Genomic DNA, 21,674 nt, shown 5'->3' with positions numbered 1-21,674 from the left:
TTGACCAAATCTCGGCCATACCGTGAATATATCAGCAAATACTTACCTACACAAGTGCAATGAAGTCACTGTCTCCGTGTGTGCGGGAGCCATGCAAACGTGCCACTATGTTTTCACTTCACTTTCAAAAGGCTCTCATATACAGAAAATACATTCCTTCCTATACACTTTTTGTTGATGAAAAAATCCTGATCGTTTCCACTTGACACTGGAGCACAGCTTCTGGATTTTCTCTGAACAAAACTCACAGTGAGACGCACCGCAGCCTTAAATGGGTGTTCAGTCCATGAGAACCGATCCGAACACAGCTGCTCAAAGTCAACTGACCCTTTCCAGACACACTTCTATGACAACCTATTACTTGCTAATACAGTACAATGGGTTTAAAGACAGCATTTTTAGTTGAAAACTTAATGATTTTGTACATGCGATTTAAGCTTTTAAGTAATGCATTAGATGTACGTTGTCACCGTAGTAAAAAGAAAAAAAAAAAAAGCAAATAGAGCAATTATTTTAGTTAAAAAACCTGAGCTCTGGTACTTTGGAAGGGCTTTACCTTCATTTTACCTGTAGCTACACAACGTGCGTTGCTTATTTTTCACAAAGACAAAGTTTAATAGCATCCAAGATGAACCTAGAGCAGGATTAAACATACAAGACAGACCTGGAACTGCTCCCCTGCCATCTGCTGTTCCCAAGCAAGCAATCTCAGCAGACAGGCTGCAGGTGAACGGAACATCAACAGCCCAAGAGCAGGAAGGAGGAAAACTCTGGCATAGTTAAGCAGAAGAGCACAGAAACAAAAGCCATGGAAGTCCCCCAGGTTTGCCTCTGTGCTTTGCTAAAGGTTATTAATGTCCAAACACTTTCCTGATTTCTTTTCAATCTCATGCAACACTTATTTCTTCTAGAAGTCCCAAACAACGCTCATTCTCTGACATGGTCAGCAGCAGTTGCACCTCGTTACCTTTCTCTTCAGAACAGGAGTTTGAGGCACCACTCCCAGCTGCCCCACTCTGCACACCTGGGTTTGCAAGCAGCTGTGTAACATAAGGACTGCATAGAAGCAGCCAGGTCATTTCCACAAATCTCCACAAGTTATCATCCATTTTGCTTTTCCTGCAGCACTGCAGCTCTACCTCGCTGGCAGGGATGGCCAAGGCTTGTAGCTACCATCAGCTACCAGTGCAGCTTCCCAGAAAGACAGCAGGGATGACAGGCAGGCAGGCACCACAAACCTGCAGGTCCCTGCTCTGACAATCCCAGCCTGTCCAGTGGCTTTATGCCCCACCAGCTGCAGCTCCTTTCCCTCACACAGAAAACATTTCTGTGATGTTTTCTGACCCCAAGTACAAAAAAAAGCTGTCCTCATCAGTGTATTAGTCAACAAGCATGAGGAGCAGGATGAGAGGTGATGGCCTCACATTGCACCACGAAGGGTCAGGATGGTATCACAGCAATGTCTGCTCCAGAGAGCGGCGCTGGCACAGCTGCCCAGGGTGGGCAGTCCCCATCCATGGAGGCGTTCAGAGCTGCAGGGATGTGGCACTGAGGGACGTGGGCTGTGGGCTGGGTGGAGGTCTCAGAGGGCTTTTCCAGCATTAATGGTTCTGTGGTTCTATACACCTGAAGGAACTTCAGAGGGAAAACAGGTAGTCTGACCTTATGAGGAAATATTTTGAAGTAGTGCATGCAAAATACTTCATAACATCAGAATAATTTTATATTACTTGTTTCACAGAAAATGCAATGCATAATCAATTAAAACAGAACTCACAATAGATACGGAAAACAACTAAAGAGCATACAAACTGTACAATAGCTTTGTATTCCACATGACAGCTCAAGAAAAGCAAGAGCAACACGCACAAGACAAACAGCTCCTGTTCCACACTACCTTGTCTAGGCACTGCCCACTCAGCACACACCCTGAACTCAGAAGCCACCAGATGTGGTAGTGGCTCCACACAGACCACACCACACTGCCTGCCCCGCAATGCCCACCCTCCAGGCAGACACCTCCACTGCAAGTGCCACGACACAAAGACTGCCCCTGAAGGCCAGGCAGCAAGACAGCAATTCCTGCACTGAACACAGCCAAGGTGAGCAGGTGCTTGGCTGTGTGCAGCTCAACATGGGTTGAGGCAGAGCAAACCCCCTCCGATCCAAGCTCTGTGCTCAGCACTGCACTGCACGGCTCTCACCCCCACCTTGGGGCAACAGCTGACCTGTTGTGCACAGTGCCACCCCCTCACTGAGCTCTGTTGAGTAAAGTGGGACACACACAGGTACAATTCTGGATTTTAAGGACACATCGTGAGCTGCAGCTTGCAGATTGAAAGCTTCCCACCAACAGCGATAGCAGAGAACCTCTCTGTGATGCTAACCCAGCATGTAGTTTATTTTCCACTGATTTCTGACACTCCTGTACATAAACCTCAGCTCTAAAACAGCTGCAAGAAGCAAGAAGCCTGACACCCGAAGCACAGAAAGACTTGAAATGAACTGCCCAAGGCAGTCTTGCTCCAAGACAATGTTTTAGTTTCAACTTCTGTTATTTCCCCATCTTCACATGATGACAAAGACTAGACTTGAATTTCCATCTCAGATTCAGAATGTTTGCTCTGGAACACAATTTCTTAATTACAGCAATATAAACGTCTACCTTAAGAGCATGAGAAGTATTCCCTCTAAGCATACTTAATTGCAGTTGGCTTCAGTTTCCTAATGTGTTGGACAATACAACTTTTTAAGTGGTGCTGAGAATTAATCCTTGCACGATCCATCAGAATAAGCCTTGGGTAAGAGAGGACTTTTAACCTCCTTGAAAACATCCTGCAGTGTGAACATCAGCGCTAATGGGACCAGCAGACTCCCGCAGACAAGTGCGGCTCACGCTGCCCTACACGTATCCCAGCACCATGGCAGCTTGTGCCAGGCTGCACAGCCAGAACCCCACCCCACCAGCTTGCTGGCCTGAGGACGAAGCAGGATTTACTAGGATGAAAGGGCCCAGCAGATTTTAGGAATCCATTTATCTGATAACCTATACCTGTATCCTACCTCTACCACATCACTCCAGCAGCTCCCAGGACGATTCCCACTTCCCTCATGTACCTTCATCTTTTACCCAGAGCCAGGGATCAGGGATCCAGCTTTCTGCAAAGCAGCTGATGCCATCATGAACCCACAGCAGGCACGTTCTCCCTCTCAAGAGTCCTGCCAGGCTGCAGCACCACCCCAGCAAAGGAAGGGACGCACAGATCCTGAGCTCAGAGCCAGGCCACAGGGGGCTGTATCTCAATCCAGCCTCACTGAGGAGGGAAAAGGCTGCTGGCCCTTCCTGCCCAGGCCTCCCAGGGCCCCACAGGCACAGCGTTCTGAGGTTGGCAGAGCAGCTCCATGGCTAGGCTGGAAATCAGCTTCCTCAGAACACCTGCAGACAGCTCACAGAAGGATTCCCAGCCAATCTGCTTTTGGCTTCTCCGCTTTTCCAGCTGCTAAAACTCAGTTAGGAAAAACTAATAATACTTCATTTTCTAAAATTACTTTGCCTTCTAAGGAAGAGCTACAGTTACCACAGAGACCTTACCATGCAGCTCCCCTGAGAGGGAAACCGTTCCGAGTAACTGGGACGAGCAGAGAGGTGCTGGAAGGGATCGTGTGATGAGGATGCCTGCACTGCAGTTCTCCTCCCACCCCTCGCACCTCTGGAACTGCACGAAGCAGCAGCAATGCCTGTCACTGCCAGGTGATGCCTCAGACCTCGTCTGTAGAGGGGTCCGTAGAGGGACGAGGAGACCGCACCACTGCTCCCACCTCCCTGCCCTTCCCTCGTATCCCACAGCTCCAGGAGCACCTTCCTCCCTGCTCCAACCCCAGCAGCACTCATGTGATGAAGGCCTTCCCAAGCACAGCCTGGGCAAAAGGGCCACTGGGCACCTCTGGCTTTTCTACAGTAACCAACACGTGCAAGAGGCATAACTTCATACTATGAAGTATTTCAGATAGCATTATTAGTGCTGGTACATTAATACCTGACCTTTCTTACAAGTAGTTAATCCTGAGAGACAAGTCCACTATTACAGAATCCATTTGATTTCCTACCCCCCTGTAATTTTGCACAGTAATTTCTGAAAGGCAGCAATACTGCTGCTGACAGACAGTGCCAACAAATGCAGAACAAATAGCTACAGGCTCTATTTCCTGAACACAATGACCTGTATAGAACTTCTCCGAAGTTCAAAGCAGAAAACATCACTGGTATGTTTCTGAAAGATCTGCCCTATTTCAGCACAGGGTTTAAGAACTATGGCCTTATTCTCTATTGATAAGCAAACAGCAGGAAAAACACTAGAAAAAATGGTACAGCGTAAGAATTAGGAGGACATCCAAAATAAGAGATACTTAAGCAACAGAAGAAAAAAAAAAAATCACTGACAAAAAAAACATTTATGACAAATGCATTCCCTGAACAGATTCAAAAGAAAGATTTGCAGTGCACCTCTCAGGAAGATACCAAAACACTGCATCAGAACTCAGTAACAATGATTTTGAAATAACAAACCACCAGATTTTCAAAGCACATAATGTGTATTAAAAAAAAGATGAACACAAAGTCAAATACACTCTCCTCCGCTCTGTGACCCTGGACAGCTAAGCACATGGTTCCAACATCACATCCCCTCTACACTTCCTCAGAGACACCTGTAATATCACAGAATCACAGAATTGCAGGGGTTGGAAGGGACCAACCTCCCTGCCAAAGCAGGTTCCCTACACCAGGTCACACAAGGAGGCATCCAGGCATATGATATCCTATCATAATATGACAGAAAGCACAGCAATAACAGCAGAGTAGCAAAGGCTTAGGCTGCAATGAGTGAAGATCTGCTCTAACACAACAGTTGCGGGCACAGAAATAATCTGCTTACCTCTGAAAGGCTTCAGGTACACAGCGATCTCCAGCAAGACACCCTCACCTCCACTGCCAGCCCTTAAATGAGGTCTGGAAGGGGCGGATCCTGGCTCCAGCCCTTCCATCACTCAGCAGCATTGCATGCACCTGAGCTCCCCTGGGCTGGCCCTGCCTTCCACCAGGTGCTCTATCACTGCTTCAGGCCACGACTTCACATTTCTGCTACAATATCCTTCAGCTGAGCTCTGAACTTTAGAGAAAGAAAAACACTGTCTCCATTTTCCAGACCTAGTTTTAAAAGACACCCTAAATTCAAAAGACTTGTAATTAGTAAAGTTTTAAGGAGGTAAGCAATAACAGAGGTAATATTTTAATAAATTCTCCTAGCACAAAAAGCACAGTTTACATTTCCTCACCTAGGCAAAATAATAATAATAATAATACAGAAGCATAATTTTATTAATTCCTGACAGGGCTATAGATAACCTAATTCCATATCCTGTGCATAGCAAAAAGGAGCTTTTTTCTTGCATTGAAAAAGCCAATGGTAGCAAACGCTGAACAAGAGAGTAAAGCACAACTGGTGTTTTAAAGGCAGGTCACAACTGCTTGTGCATTTATTGCAATGTCTGATTTGCTTGGAAGAACAGTTAATACAGTTACACAGGGTGCTTTCTTAAGTGTTCTTTCTTTGCTGAGTTTCCAAATGGTTTGCATGCTACCCACAGCAACAGCACAATTTATCCTGAAAGACAAAAGCCAAGGTTCCTTAAATTAAGCTCTAGAACCATTCCTTTAAATGCATCCTTATCAGAAATTTTCAAGAAACCAAATGATGGATTAACATTGATGAATAGTTTGAATATGATGCTGTGAAGTTTAGCAGGTTCCATATCCCTGTAGACTCTTAAAAACTCAGCAGTTCTGTTTCAGTTCAGATTCTCATTCTTCAATAATTTAAACTCTTATTTTTAGCATTTCTCATTCTCCTCACTTCACAAAACTTCTGTGATAACTTTCACAGGTTCAAAAGGGACAGTGAGATCACAGCTAGGCTATGATAAATTTCACCCACATCCTTACATACTGGCTGTGGAAGCATTAATAAACTAAATATTTCTATTCACAGCAGATTGGATTGTTGAGAAAAAACAGATGCTAAGGGAGCTGGGAGTATCATCACCACCCAGGGCTCTTGCAGTGTCTGGGAATTAATTATATGAGATGAGAACTAAGATGATCAAACAAAGAAATCCACATGCTTTGCTACAGAAAAAGGAGAAAAAATGCTGAAGAGCTTTGCAAAGCCTATCTGCTGCCAAATGTGAAGATGAGTTTAACCCCAGAACCTGTGAATAAAACATGCTGGCTAGGCATCTGAGAAATGGGTGTATCTCCAATATCAGGAAAGTCTTGTAGGACAAGTCCAATCCACTCTTCACTTTGTCAGCAAGAAGGAAGGCTTCTTGGTGCTTTCTCATGCCTGTGTGCTTGTAAAGAGCTATCAAGCTACTACCACTATTTGCCTCTTGAATATTCTTGGGAACTTTCTGATCCCACCTCCTCTGCAGTCATTGGTTATTTACCATCACAGAGACCTGCGTCTTAGGATGAACTGGAAATACAGCCCTGGATAGCACATCAGACCTGTTCTGATTGCCCCATTTCATCTATTTACTTGTAAGAAAAAAGTTCTTTACAAATTAACACATCCTTGTACCTGGAAAGAAGTACAGGAAGGGAGAAAGTGGGAAAGATGAATGATAAAAATAGATCACATCATTTCCAAATTGTTGAAAAGAAGAAGTGACTTTTGGCTTAAAGAGATTGTTTCCTATCCATAAAAATTGCACAACAAGAACATCTCAGAAATACGCCACATACATACCTATCCCCTGCATTTTTATCTGGAGACTCAGCAGAATTTCAGCAAAGCACTGCTGGGATCCAACACGTACCACAGACAGCTGCTGACAATACCACTTCCAGGAAGATTTCTCAAGATTTCAGCACGTTGGCACAAAACCACCTTTGCTGAAGGTGTAGAAAACTACAGCATCAAAACCAAACAACTCCGAATGTAAGTTAGGAGCTGAGCAAAGTAATGCACCGTTCAGCGTTACCCCGCGCACCGACTGCACACACTTACAGTAACACACTCGTAGGAGGAAAGGGGAACGAATTAAGATCAATTCTGTGGCTGGCGTTAATTGCTTCAACTCCAAACAAGCTGCCCCAGGCTGAGCACAGCCTCTGCGCCAGCCATGTGCAGTGGTTGGCAGCAGCCCACGTGCTGCACACTGCCCTGGAACACCTGCCTGGCTGCCCTTCAGCAGGCTCCGGGGTGCTGGAGGATGCACAGCACCTTCCATCACATGCAGGTTGAAGATCGCGCTGGCACCTGCCAGGGGACTGGAAGAAGTTTACCACCATCTCATGGGAATATAAAGAAATCTCATTTTCCATTCATCACATCACTTTCAAGTTAATAGCAGTACGATTTCCAAATTATCTCTGAGATGCTAATATTTTAGAAACATTAATATATCTCCCCTAATAATCCATATTTTTATGAGCAGGAAAAGGGTAAAACCCCACAAAAAGACATAATGCAGAGCAGGGGAGGATGAGGGTGTCCATGAACTGATGCATACAGAACCACGTAGGTTAAGAAGACCCTTAACATCCTCTAGCTCCACCATCACCTAACCTATGCCCACCACTGACCATGTCTGCAAGCACCATGTCTGCACAGCTCCACGTGGGCTCCGCTGCTGCCCCAGGCAGCACAGCCCAGTGCACATCCACTCTCTTCTTGACAATACTCTTCTGACATCCAACCTAAAGCTCCCCTGGTGCAACCGCAGGGGATGTCACGCACAACACTTGATGAAGGCAAATGAAATACAGTAAAGATGCTGCACTACTAGCTTTACATTAGTGCAACAGCTCTTCAGAAGCTGTCCAAGAAGATGGCTCAGGAAACGAACAACTCCACTAAAGCTTGAGTTCACTGCCAAGCTGTAGTCACATCTTTACCTGTATGACCAATTGAAAACCCATAATACTTGTAAAAGCATAACGAATTGTATCCAAACTCTTATGTTCAGAGAAGTTCAGGTAGAGTGTAGGAAAGGAATGGCAATGTTCTAAACACACATGGCAAGCCCTTTACCAGTAACCACACAACAATTCTTTTCACAGGTCTCTTTCTAGCGACTAATAAACTTTGGGATGAAAGTCATATTTCAGTGACCATCTGAAAAAGGCGTATTAATGGCTAACAAATAGAAGTCTTGTCAAAACTTTAAAGGATTTACAAAGCATAACTGTTAATACTTTGCATGCCTGCTTTGATTATGTTTGACATAGTTTCCATATGGAAACTTACACTGAGTTTCATCAAGAGCTTTACTTTGTTTAAAATACCCAGCCATCCAATGCAATAAATATTTGCAGATATAGGAGAACATCACCTGTGCAGGCTATCCTTACTGAAGAGGGTAAAAATTCACACAAAGATTCTCTCAAACACTTACAGTTTCCTTCCGGAGTAATACATATCTTCTCATTCTCCATCCCAGTTCTGAGCTATCTTCCAAAATAACCATTTCTGGTTCTCTATTTAGATCTGTGGGAAATCCTTTTTGTTTCACTCAGACTGACAACACGGAGGCTTCACTCAAGTTACATGCCTTTGGCTTACAACAGCTCTCATCGAAACACACAGATTACTTGACTACAACTACTGCTGTAGTAACAGCTACACAGAAATTAATCAGTCAGGTTACAAAACCTGAAGCTTCCCCCCGGTATCACAGCCTTACTCTGTACACCATCCCACAGCACCTGTGGCATTTTATGATACCAGGAAACCCCATAAGAAATTGAAGCAACTATGTTAATCCTTTTAAGTTGTTTCACAGAAAAGTATCCCTACATATTCATGCCATACCATCAAGCCACGGAGCGAGGTGGAACCGTTTAAGATTTAGAGATGACCTAAATCCAAATGCTACACAAACACACACATACTTGCACACAATTTGCCCAAATCATTAAATCCAATGATCCTTCCACTTATATTTCAGAAACTCTCCAGAAACTGTGACAAATGCACATCTCTCCTCTTTCCTGACCTTTGGATAAATCCATGTAGAAATCTGTAAGATTCAGTAGTTTTAAAATACTGAAGAATGGTATCAAGGCATGACAAAAACATACAAATCAAGGAACTGAACACTGTTTAAGCTTTTTACTTGCTAAATAAAAGGATATGATAAAGTTCACTTTCTGCCCTGACAGGAAGGACTGAGTTCAACATAAATGCTATTCATACTGTTCCAACGTAACAAATAACAAAAGGCAGATAAAAGGAAGATAACCAACAGTGATCACACGTGGAATTTGTACTCTTCAGCTATTTGCCAATTTCAAAAAATTAGGAGAACATTAACACTAAAGAAAGTCTTAAAATAACCATTTTGTTTTAAAAATCGGGGGGGAATATTCACAGATATGCTACTTATAAATACTGTTCCACTGGTGAAACCAGCAGTTTTTTGGTTCAATTCCATGAATGTGCGTTTTCTTGTCCCCTCCAGTGCTCCACGACAGGTCCTGTCAGAAGGGACCATCCAGAAGATGGAGAACACACTTCAAAAATCTTCCAGCTAAACAAAACAATGTAGCCCACGTAGTACAGAAAGAGTAAAACACTTCCTCTGCTCTCTAAGGCTAATCCCGCTGCCACCACTGTGCCTGCAGAACACTCAAACAAACAAGATGCTGCAATAAATTCCACTGAAAGTCTGAAGCACTGTACAATGAAAGCAGGCCTTTTCTCTTTGTGCCTGGTTTTGCGCTCTGCAGTTTATCACAGTGATCAGTAAATCTCTCCCAAATAAGGCAGTCAAAACAGAGGCCATTTCAGACAGCTGCATTTACATCTGTGTCAGCGCGCCTGCTGAGCTGCTGAATTCTTAACAAATATTACAGTACTTAATACTATTAACCACAAACACCTACGTGGCCATTTTCAGACCCCCACAGAGAGCTGTGGCTTCCTGCAAACCAGCGCTGGGCATCTTCAACACGGACATCCCAAACGCTGCACCACAGGAGAGGGGAGGCGCTGTGCTGGAGAAGCCCACCAAAGCAGCACTGAAGGTAAGCAGGGGTTAGAGGTGCTGGTCCAGACGGAGGACACCTCACTGACCATTCACTGAAGTGAGTGCCCTTATCCTCTCAGTTGTGTTACGGAAGCAAAACATCAGATCATTACTTAGAGGAAAAAAAGAAGGACCAAGATTGTAGAACAGACTCTACAAATACAAAACAACTATGCCAAGGACAAGACACCTATAGCTCTGCTGACTGAGCACAGAGCAATTATTCACTCGTCAGGTGCAGAGGAAATGTAAATGAATTTTGTTAGTGCCACATTTGTTGGCATTTGCTTTGCATTTTTCCACAAAGTGAACAGTTTGCTGTACTCCAGGTTCTGTATCAGGCAACAAATGTTATGCCTGTTTTATCAGCACACTGTTTCCCCACAGTGAGACCGTGTCCTCCCACCAGATGCTATCATTTAGTACTGCAAACTGGACTTATCACCAGGCTTGTAGGTGTCACCATGCGCTTCAACAATCACAAATAAGTGCTGCTCCCATCCTAGATTTCTAAATGGCTGGGGGTCTTACAGCGACCCTCAGAAGTATTCACACAACACAGCTGCAAATGAGACAATTTCAGTTTTAGCATCTCTGGAGAACAGGCAATAATAAAACCAAGAGAAAAGGTGCATGAGGAGAAGTTCACCACCACCACCTGCTCGTACTGCAGTTTATAGACATACCTTTTCAGCAGTCAGCTCCTTTCAAAATATTTAGAAACAAATACAGAGCCATCTTCCTAAACTCTAGAAATAAATCTAGAGATCTGGTCACTGATGTGCTTGGGCAAAATATGACAGGAAGCATGAAATTCTGCTGCCCAGTCCTTTGGTGAAGCTCAGCACGTGTGCAATGCTGCTGATGCAACACCTTCTACTACCAGAATGCAATTAAAGATAACAGTTGGATATAAATGCACAGAGCAGCAGCAATTTTAGAACCATTTCTGCAAATCTCTTTCAGACAATCCATATCATTCACCCACTATTAACACCCCTCACACTGACAGGAAAGTAACAAGAAGATGCAGTTCAGAGAAAGCTTTCTGAACTGGAACAAGGGTGTAACTTCAAGCATTACCTCAACAGCTCCATCCATTGTCTGAAGAGACAAACCGTACAAACTCTCCAGCTATTTTTTATGACTTCCCAGGTCTTACTTTGTTTCATATTTTTCAGAAGTCAATTTTCCTGTAGATCACCTCGTTCACTGATATTTAAAAGAAAGTAGTTTAAGGCCAATAAAATTAGCCCAAGATCATACCAGAATTAAAAGAGCATATATATGTTTTCCTTACATATTCATCCAGCTTGTCTTCAACCTTCCCAGAAAGCCCCAGGCCCCCCAGCAGGGCAGACCCAGCTGCTGGTCCTTACACGCAGGCAGAAGCTCACGCTGTGCATTCCAACTGTGCTGCATAAATTACTGTAAATACAAGTAACAGTTGTCTTGCTTTACATTATGAAACAGCTGAAAAGATATAGAAGAGGAATATTTATTTTTAAATATTTTTTGGCACTGTGACAACATCTCCAAGTTCTCAGCTTAGTTTGTCTCCGGTCCAATCATGCTTTAAGTGACAGTGACACTGAACTGCATACCAGTGAAGGACCATTCTGCTACCTGATCACTTCCCATCACACATCTTCACTGTTACTTGTTTTTAGGTAGGGATTCACATTCATGAGCTGTCCGTCAATCCTGCACACCCTCTGCTCTTACCCTTCCAGTCACATGCAATCACATTCTGGCTCCAACACCTTTTCAGGCAAACAAAAACCAAATCAGAACTGAAAGCCGAGCTCAGAGGGTTCAAGTTTTGCACACTCACAGCACAAGAAGCCTTCAGAAGATTCCTAAAAACTTCCTAAGCTGACCAACTAGTCTGTTCTTCCTGAAGTTTCCAGGGAAGTAGGACAGCCTTTGTTTTCAAGTGCTTGTATTCCAGCTTTTGGACCAACATCATCCTGCAAAGCATCTGGATGTGGTCTATGGGCTCCATTAGCTGTACTTTTGGTAACTACACTGGACAGACATTTAGCAGGGGAAGCACATCATCATCACTGGACTTCAAAAGTTTGTGGAGAACGCCATTCAAACAGCCCAGGCATTTGTCTGCTTGGAATGCCAAACTCCACTGACACTCAGGCAAAAGCAGCCCTGCTGGGCCAAGCGGAGCCCCTTGCCTGGCAGCAGGCTGGGTAGCGTCAGGAGGGAAGAGACTTCTGCATTTCTGTAGAGATACAAGTCTCACCCCCCGAAATGAGAGGGAGAAAAAGGAATATAAACATACATTCTGTGTAGGAATATCAGGGTTTTGAAAGTTGCAGAGCAGGAAAGAAAAATCTATCAAGGAAAACATCATGAGGAATCTGACCCCATTTCTCATACCTTTACTTACCTCATTGTAAACTAAGTGAACACAGTGAATAGAAATTTAAATTTGTACACGTCATTCCAGTTGAGCCTTAACAACAAGCATAAATATACAAGGATTTTTTCAGTTGCCATGTCTTGCCAATTGTGTGGGTGGAATACAAGATAGTTTCACGAAGAAACCATTACAGATGCAGCTGCATCACCGCTCAGCAGCCACTAAAACAAAGTGCCCTACCAGACAGCCGGCAAGCAAGGACTGAAGGACATCCCAGACTGCACTGGAAATCTACAACAAATCAAAGTTAATGACTTGCACTACTCTCCCAATAGAGAGAAGTTCTCCTGTGAACGGGAACCAGTAACTCGCTTTGCTCTCTGAGGAGAGAGATGGGAGCTGATCTCAAGCATGAGAATTCATGCTTTCTAGAAAAGTGTAACTGGAGACATGCGGAGCCCAGCCAAACCATGTAGGCGTGACAGAAAGGAACAGCCCTGGAGGAAAGGAGATGAAGAACCGGGAAACTTGTACAGCCATAACAGACAAGCAGATAAAAAGGCAATGAGGATTTGCCACAAGATGAACTAAGAAGCAGGCAGTCTTCCACAAGCGCTGGAAAGCAACAGACAATGGCTTTGACAACAGAAAAACAAGAGGGAAAAGAGGTAATTAAAAAAAAAAGTCAGCTCTTGTGGCATGGAGTCACAGGCTGGTTCAGTCTGGTTGAGGTTGGAAGGGACCTCCGGGGTCCTGCTGCCCAAGGCCCTCCCAGAGCAGGTTCTTGTTCCACCACGTTCACACGGCTTTTGAAGACCTCCAAGGAAGAAGTAGATTTGCACAGCAGAGATATTTCCTTACTTGTACTGCTCCAAATATAACCTAATAAACTTTGCTTTTTAAATCTGCTTAATGGTTTTCACATACAAGACAGAAGTATGCATATGCAATTAGTTTGGCAAAAGTTCTGCCCTGTAAGCAATACACAAGTGAGCCTTGCACAGAACTCCGTACTCAGTCAAGGGCTTCCACCCCTTCCCCTGGCTTACGAGGCCCTGGCGCTGTGTGACACACGAGGCGTAGATTCCACACAAGCACTGCAGAACTGCAGGACGACAGTGGTTGGCACCCCAGGAGAGCAACAGCCCTTCACAGCACTGGTTCCTATCTTTTCCTAGACTACATTTAAGATCTTTGTTGAGATCAGGTGAAAGGGGCAGCGGTCATAAATTGCAAATAATTTAGTATTCAGTAAGGAAAGCCAGAGAAAGGCTCTGCAGCATTTTTTTCTTCCAAAAAACTGTTATCTCATAAAACAAATGAGAATCAGCCCCAGAGCCTTGCAGTCAGCCAAGCCTGGATAAAGTCTGTTGTTTCAGCCCAGAAAAACAACACTGCCAGTCTGTGAAAACAGGCTTGCTGTAGGTGTCCAGTAGATCTTGGGTCACATCCAACCCTCCCAAGCAAGCGGGTTCGTCATACACAGCCTCAGGCAGCTCTTTACTAGTTCATGTGTCTGGCAACATTTGAAGTTTAAAACAAAAACAAACAAACAAGTTCTTCCATTTCTTCCTCTAGTTAAAAAAAAAAAAAAGATAGTAAAAATGTCTGTCTAGAATTACTATGAACAGCTTTTCAAAAAACACTTTAAATGGTGAAGTTATGGACACAAACAGCCCACGTGCTCATCAGAAAGAATCCTGCTTGTGCAAATCCTCCGCAGCAACATGCAATGAGAGCAGCATTCCCAACACTACACACAGAGGTCTTCGTTGTCCTATCAGCACTACGAAAAGTTGTAACTCTCTCCCTAAATAAACAAGAATACTGAAGTAATTAAAATATAGTTTGATGCTGGCTGATGATACTCAATGAAAACAGAATTCCCTCAAGTGACTTTTGAACTATTTCTTTTAATGTTTGGTTGACACATAAACAAACAGTGCCAGAAAAAGTTCACCGTGCGTTTCTGAGATGTTCCTATGGGAAAAGGAGTTTTGCTTTTCCCACTGGGATTGGTAAAGCCTCTAAAATTAGAGTTTGCCACATCACAAATACAAAAAAACTAAAAAACACTCTCCCACAGGCTCACTTGGAAGACTTGATTGAAAGAATTCAGAATCACCCAGAGCTCCCAAAGCCCGCCTATTGCTCACTGCGCATCTCCTGCGGCGCTAACAGCACAGCTCAGGAGAACTCAACCCACTGGCTTGCCAATATTCAAAGGCAATACAAATTTCTTTTCTAGAATGTAATGGAAACTGAAAAAAAAAAACCAAGCAGAGAACAAGTAGAGACAGTTCTACCTCCGGCACCATACAAACAGCACGTTCCCTCTGACCAGCCTCTCCTGAGGTATTAGCAAAGACTCCTGAGAGTGTCTGAACCTTCTAGAAAAAGGCAACATTACTTAATGTTCTATTAGCAGCCTCTGTAAACCTCGCTAACAGATAGATTGAGCCAGAACATCCTTCCCAGCTTTTACTTACTCCTGTGGCTCTTCAGATTTATTTATTTTTAAGCCTATTTCAAGAGCTAACTTTGACTTCATTTGTGCTTGCATAAGCCACAGAAACCTCTTACTAAACAGGAGGTTCATACAGCTTGTGTTAACTGATCCTTTGTTTAGCCAAGAACTTGTGCAGCAATGAAACGCGATGCATGCCCATACAAGCTGTGTTGAAATCAACATGCGATACTTTTCTGCCTTCCTTCAAATAAGTGGGAAAGAATCTTCGCCCTGGGTCTTGTCCAAGAGCCACATGTTACCCTGCTCCCACAGAGCCAGACTGGAGCACAAACTTCAGAAAGGCACTCACTGCACCCCAGCTCGAAGCCAGGGGCTGGGTGCTGAGCACACAGCTGGGGCCATACAGGCGCTTGTGGCTGAGTGCAAAGAGCCCCAGCTCCTGCAGACCTACTGCCCAACAGCTGCCGCAAAATATTTTCTGCGTGGAGAAAAAGCAAAAGCCCTTACTTCAAGTTATTTTGCAGAACTGGTAAGATTCGGGCAATTCCAGAACTGCTTCTCTGGGACACTCGCATAAATCCTTCTTTGAATTCTGCCAATCACCAGTGCCCCCACACGATCTGCAGCAACAGGTTCTGCCATTTACTGCTCTCCTGGTTCCCAGTTTGTGCTTCAAAGCCACAGTCCATGCTACAAAGACCCCTGAACAGCCTCAGCCCAGTGCACACCACACTCCTACATTGCAGAAAAGAGATCTGTATGGTTTCTACGCGTGCATCAGCAAACCACTGCGCTGTCTTCATGTTAATGCTGGGTCTCTGAGGACTGAACAACCACCAGCTCCTGCGGTGACCAAGTTCTGTGCTCAGGCACTCCTAGGGCTGGGACGAGCAGCAGGCAGTTCTCTTTTAACTCTTCAGAAAGCAGGTTCGTGCAGGATGGCTGGGTTTGACATCTGGCACAACGCGCTGTGTTTGGTGCCACAGCGAAGACAAACACCGAAGCCACCCCCTCGCGCTGCCTCCAGCACTGCTCACACTGACGCTCTTCTCCCATTCTGCCTCCCCACACAAACCCAGTTACGGCAGCACGGCCAGGCCTTGACAGAGCCACAGCAAGGCCCGGCCCCAGGCCTTCACCCCGCAGCGCTCCACTACCGCTCAGCCCTGTGCCCCTGCAACACAGCGCCGGCTTCACAGGAGCACCGCCCAGCACCAGGCCGAAGGCTCCACTGCGAGCTGGGCTGTGAGGGTGAGATGCTGCTCCGGGCCGTCCTCAGCAGGGCCGCTGTACCAAACCAGCAGTGTGCATCGGTAAATCAGGTCGCTCCGGCTGCGGTCGTCCCTTCTGTGGCCGCACAGCATCTGTCCTCAGCGGTAACAACGCATTCAGCGCCAACAGCTTCGCTTTCCTGATGGAATCTGAGATGCAAGTAACGCTGCAGAGAGCAGCGGCTCTTCCATAACGTCCACACTTACACGAGCAGCAAGGCGGGAGCTGTAAGGAAGAGCCAAGTATACACAGGGGAGAGAGGGGAAAAGCCACTGGAGGTGACAAGAGAATACGTCTGCAAGGGGTGGAAGATGCGAGCGCTATGATGAAACAAATGACAGAAAAGGAGAAAAAAGTAAATAAATGGCAAATCAGCCCTTTAGAAAAAACATGCGATCTGAGGGCATGGCTGCGTTCTGTGTGAAAGTGCCTTTGAAGTCAAATTCTGTGGTAGCAAAATTTATGAGGACTTTGAAAAAAAGCAACAAAAGCTTTGAAACATCACTTTCATGAGCATGCAAGTACAAACCGATACACGAACAGAGCACGCATAAAGCACTCCTGCTGTGGTACCCCACATCCCACTGCATGTCCCACTACACATGTAATTTTGCAATTAAGTGCTCTGGAACCTCAACCCACCATCCTGAGATGCCAGCAGTGTGTGGAAACCCAGTGAGCAGCAGGCTGCCCGCTCCATGGCACCTGCTGCAAAACCACAGTGACAGAAAGCTACAGTCATATAATGCACATTATATTAATTCCTCGTGTAAACAAGTGTTCTTGCTGCTAATCATCACTTAATCATGATCAAAGAAAGATGGTCTGCAAGATAATCTTTGAATTTCCTGCTTAAGGGAGGCAATTGCTTCACAGCCTCCTAATCAGTCCTGAGTCCTGCTCAGAGGACTCTAAAAAGTACAAGCAATAACATTTTTCCTTTTTAGCAGACAAGAAAAAAGTTACTTTTAAACATACAACTCTATTTTGGAGAAAAAAAAAAAATCTCTGCTGCACCTGCATTGCTCCAACCTTCTTCAGCAAGTCAGAAAAAAGCTTTAGATTCCAAGATGTACATGGATGCACACTGACACATCACTCCGCTGCACAGCTGCATGGGCTCTGGCAGCTACTCACGCCTGAAGTAGAACCTGTTCTGTTCTGCACCTCACCCTCAGGTGCTGCTGTCTGCTGTGTTCCCTGGCCGGGGCAGCCCTCACGGAGCAGCACCTCCTGCACAGCACCGGGCTGCAGGGACAAGGCTGAGCCGGGGCCACCAAGCACTGCACGCTGCAACGCCGGCAGCAGAGCACACACCTGCATTTGTCGCTACTGCCTACAGACTGTATGAACAGCAAGCTACAAGCCAGTGCCACATCTCCCAGGCTATATTTCTGCTTTCCCTAAGTGGGGTCATAAGCAGTTCCACGATACTGCTGCACATCTGGAAAAACCTTTTTTTGTGGCAAGGCTCAGCACGGACGTTACCCTGCAGTTCCACCATGCCCTCAGCCGCTGGGCAATACCTATAGGCCCACCTGCAGCTGGGGAGCCCAGCAGAGCAAGGGGCAGCGAGGCATTCCCACAGCAAGGCAGCTGTGGCAGCGAGCCGGGAGCCATGCACACGGAGAGGGCTGCTCAGCACGTGGCACGGGCACCCAGGGCCACCTCCAGCTTCACCCCAGCACACACCTGGGCAACAGCTGCATCCACAGGCAGCGAGCCTCCCACAGCTTCATTCTCAAGGTACGGTGGATCCCTCTGTTATTAAAAACAATTAAAAATGCACAGGCACTGTAAAGGGTAACAAAACTGCTTTCTCCTCCCCACCACCGCATCTCCACCTAGCTCAGGAAACTTTTAGTAGCACCAAGTTCTGATCTACTTCAAAAGTTTCACCCTCTGCAAAGGCATTGAGAATTCAGTAAAACAAAGCACTGTAAGCATAAGAGCAGCAGAAACTAAAAAAAAAAAAACATCTATCTGCCTTTCTGCCATAAAAAGGCAAACAAACTGAAGATGACAACAGTGGTGTGCACACAAAACTGATAGTAATAAAACCAACAATCACAGTGAAGCACGTGTGGTCTTCAACTTAATCTGGAAACTGTGACTTGAAGAGAAGGTGCCTTAACTTGCAACATGCTAGTACTGATACCTGCTTGGAAATCCAAACCTAAATAATACATTTTCCATCCTAACAAGTTTGATATATTCTGCAAAATTCAGAAAATTCTTCCTGGAGGGACAATCAAAACAAAAGATAACATAAATTACAAGAAAACAAAGCCACCGTCTTTATGACTTAATACCAGTTACATCCACAGATACCTAACACCATAACAGAACCGCACCCCCGTTTCACAATCAGCAAGCTAAGTTCAGATGCGATAAGGACAGACCTTCGCGTTGGGATCACTGCCCATTAGAAGAGCAGGCTGCTTTCAGAAATGATTAGAGGAAGTATTTCTACGTCAAATTCAACCAGCAGATTTCTAGTCCTAACAGCAGCGAAGGATATTCTGGGTTCATACTCAGGATCAGAGCAGTAGGTGTACTCCTAACAACAACCATACCCCACAGGGCTGGGGCAGGAAGCCTCCCCACAGCACAGCCTGAACTCATCGGGGTGCAGGAGCCACCCGCCTGGCCGGGCGCTCTGCAGGAAGGGCAGCGCTGTGTGCAGCCGTGGAGCAGCAGGGATCACAGCGCTGCCAGCTGCATGGGGACACTGAGTGCCCTGCGCTGGAACAGAGGGACTCACCACGACCACTTGGTCTCGCTCCAGGCAAGGCAACCTGGGTTAATCCAGGGTGTTGGATAAAGGCTTCAGTCAGCCAGCTGCCAGCAAATAGCAATTCCCCAAGCTGCTTCCCCCTCTTTTTTTTATTTTAATGAACAAAACCACACAACCTGCTGTCCTGGAGCTTTTGCCTCTCCTTGTCATCGTGGCACTTCTGACCTGAGATGGTCCTGGGGACTCCATAACTGCATCGCTCCTCCTGGAGGACAGTTACATGCATGAGAGGTATGAAGAAGCAAGGCCACACGTTAGGAAGCCTGCCTGACACGGGCTCATAGACTTCAGCCTGAACGCAGCGCTTTCCAGCCCGAGCAGAAATTGTGGAGCTTGTATGGCTAAGCCTGCTGGATTATTTGAAACCTTTACCATAGAAGCCTACGCTCAAAGGTTTAAAATAACTTGGATTAATGAAGTCACGTAAACCTGTACTACCACACTACCAAAGCGCATCTATTCCATCAGCCCCTGCTGCCAGGTGCTCCTGCCTATCTGGTAGCCTCTCCCTGCTCAGTGGAGCAAACCGTGCTTCTGAGACAACACAAATGGAACTCTGAAGATGACCATCTGCCTCCACCCAACAGAAAAAGCCAAACCTTTATTAGATCAGAACGTACAGTCACAAGTGTGCCAATAACTAAATAGAATCATTAGACAAGCAGTAAAGAGAGCTCCTCCAGCACATGCAGCCCCATAGATGACTGGGTGCATCTGCACGGCGCAGTGGGCAGGGTATGGATCAACTTGAACTCAGCCCAGGGCTCCTGCCCCAACCAGGGAGGGCACAAACAGAGAATAAAGGACCCAGTAACAGCACACAAAGTAACATCCCATACAGTGATGTGCCAGACAGGTTTGTTCTGTGGCCACCAGATTCATGGAAGGGTGAGTGAGACATCTGGGCAGCACAGATGGAGGAAAAAAGGAAAACGAGACGGAAAAACATAGAAAGAGAGGGGAGAAGAAAGAGGAGAGAGAAAAGAAGCAGCAGCAACCCACAGGTAACCTGAACTCATCACCTGCTCCCAGCAGCAACATTTGTGCTAACAAGCAGGAAGCATCCTGCAAAAGGACAAGCAGCGACTGCTCAAGCACAGCTGACAGACGCACCAAGTCCCATACATGCTCATAGTAGTGACACACAGCTCTGAAGAACACCACAGAACCAATAAATGCTGTGTTAATGCTTTCAATGGGGGAGTAGTGGTGTCTCCCACTGCTTGCAGCTATCCTAGGGCTGCAATGATCCAGGATGCACACAGCATGAGCCAGAAATCCCTGGACCCTGCAAGTGTGTGGCCAGGCCAGGTGTGCAAGACAGCACTCACCCCAGGCAGCCAGTCTGCCAGGAGAACATTGTTCTGCTATTAAATGCCAGTCCCAACTGAGGGGCATCTGCACAAAACATATCCCAAGCATGAAGCAGCACGCAGCCCACTTCACACCAACCAAAGGGCCCCGCAACGGGAAGAGGCTGTCAGGAGAAAAGGAAGGGGGAAAATGGGGACAGGACTACCCAGGGGCTCCTGGACCCACAGACCAGGCGGCACCAAGCACAGAGGCACAGCGCAGGGCAGATTCTGATGCACTGTGTAACTTCAGTACCAACTGAGGGGAGCTGGAACAGGGAAATGAACCAGAGAATCCCAAGGCAGCTCTGCAGACCCACAGAGGTGGAGCCAACAGGGCAGCAGTCCCTGCCCGCAGCTGAAGTCCCTCTAGGCTGCAGAGTGGCTGCACGTTCCCACCTCACAAAGAGGTGCCCCACATCCCCACCTCACAAGGAGGACCACGGCAGAACAGGCGGGGGAGCTCGGCCCAGAGCTGTGTTCCAGGCTGGCCCATTGCGTCCCGGCTCCCAGCCGCAGAACCTGCCAGGAGCTGCCAGCAACACACCGTGACCCCCAGGCCAAAAGCAGCCCCCTGCGGCCATACCCGCCCCACGGCGAGACAGCAGCACAGCCGCCGTGGCTGCGAGCAGCAGCATGCCGCGCCGCCTGCGGAGCCCCAGACTCTAATAAAGGACACCCCGGAACCTGCCGCGCACACTGTGAGATTTAACGACAGCGTTGCGGGTCGGGCCCACGTCAGTACTTGGCCAGGCAACAGCACCCCGCTGCCAGGATGCGGCCTCGGGGCCATCGCAAGCACGAGGCAAATGTTTTGGGTGCTCGTTCGCCGGGAACCCGACGCGCGCCGGAGAGACAAACTGCGGGCGCAGTTTCACAAAGCTCAGCGCGCTCCGGGTCGCCCTCGCGGCCGTACAGCGGGACACGGCGGGCGCTGCAGGGCCCCACTGCGCCCCACCGCACCCCGCGGCATCGGCAGGTCGGGCAGCCCGGACGCCGCCCCCGACAGCCCCAAACACCGCCCTCACCGCGTAGCCCTACAGCGCCGGCCGCCCGCACCCTCGGCGCGTCGCAAATATCTCCTTCGCGGCTCCAGGGATCGCGCCCAGAGCCGCCCGAGCATCGCGCCGCAAACGGCGCCCGGCGAGGGGCGGCCGCTTCCCGGCCCCGGAGCTGCACCGAATCCCGCACCTCCCCCGCCCGCCGCGAGCCTCGCTCCGCCCGCACGCCCGTGCCGGGCCGCCGCCGGGCCGCGGGGAGCGGAACCCCCCGGTACTTACGTCGTCGAAGAGGGACCCGACGTTGGCCGTCACCAGC

The 21,674-nt window shown here is 47.0% G+C and overlaps 1 protein-coding gene across 1 annotated transcript in view; it reads right to left on the bottom strand.

The window, feature by feature from the left end:
* Window positions 1-21,673, bottom strand: part of INPP5A (inositol polyphosphate-5-phosphatase A) — a gene marked incomplete at its 5' end in the record, with an annotated part of 209,170 nt that extends 187,497 nt beyond the window's left edge. Inside the window, one exon of the mRNA XM_042863573.1 lies at window positions 21,638-21,673. Within this exon, the coding sequence (XP_042719507.1) occupies window positions 21,638-21,673 (36 nt within the window). The remainder of the gene's footprint in view (window positions 1-21,637) is intronic.
* Window position 21,674: the final 1 nt, after the last annotated feature.

Source organism: Lagopus leucura, unplaced genomic scaffold (genome assembly GCF_019238085.1).
Source record: "Lagopus leucura isolate 7727_CA_CO unplaced genomic scaffold, USGS_WTPT01 Super-Scaffold_741, whole genome shotgun sequence".
Taxonomy (NCBI): domain Eukaryota; kingdom Metazoa; phylum Chordata; class Aves; order Galliformes; family Phasianidae; genus Lagopus; species Lagopus leucura.
The sequence above is the reverse complement of the archived record's forward strand: the minus strand, read 5'-3'. Positions and strand labels throughout refer to the sequence as shown.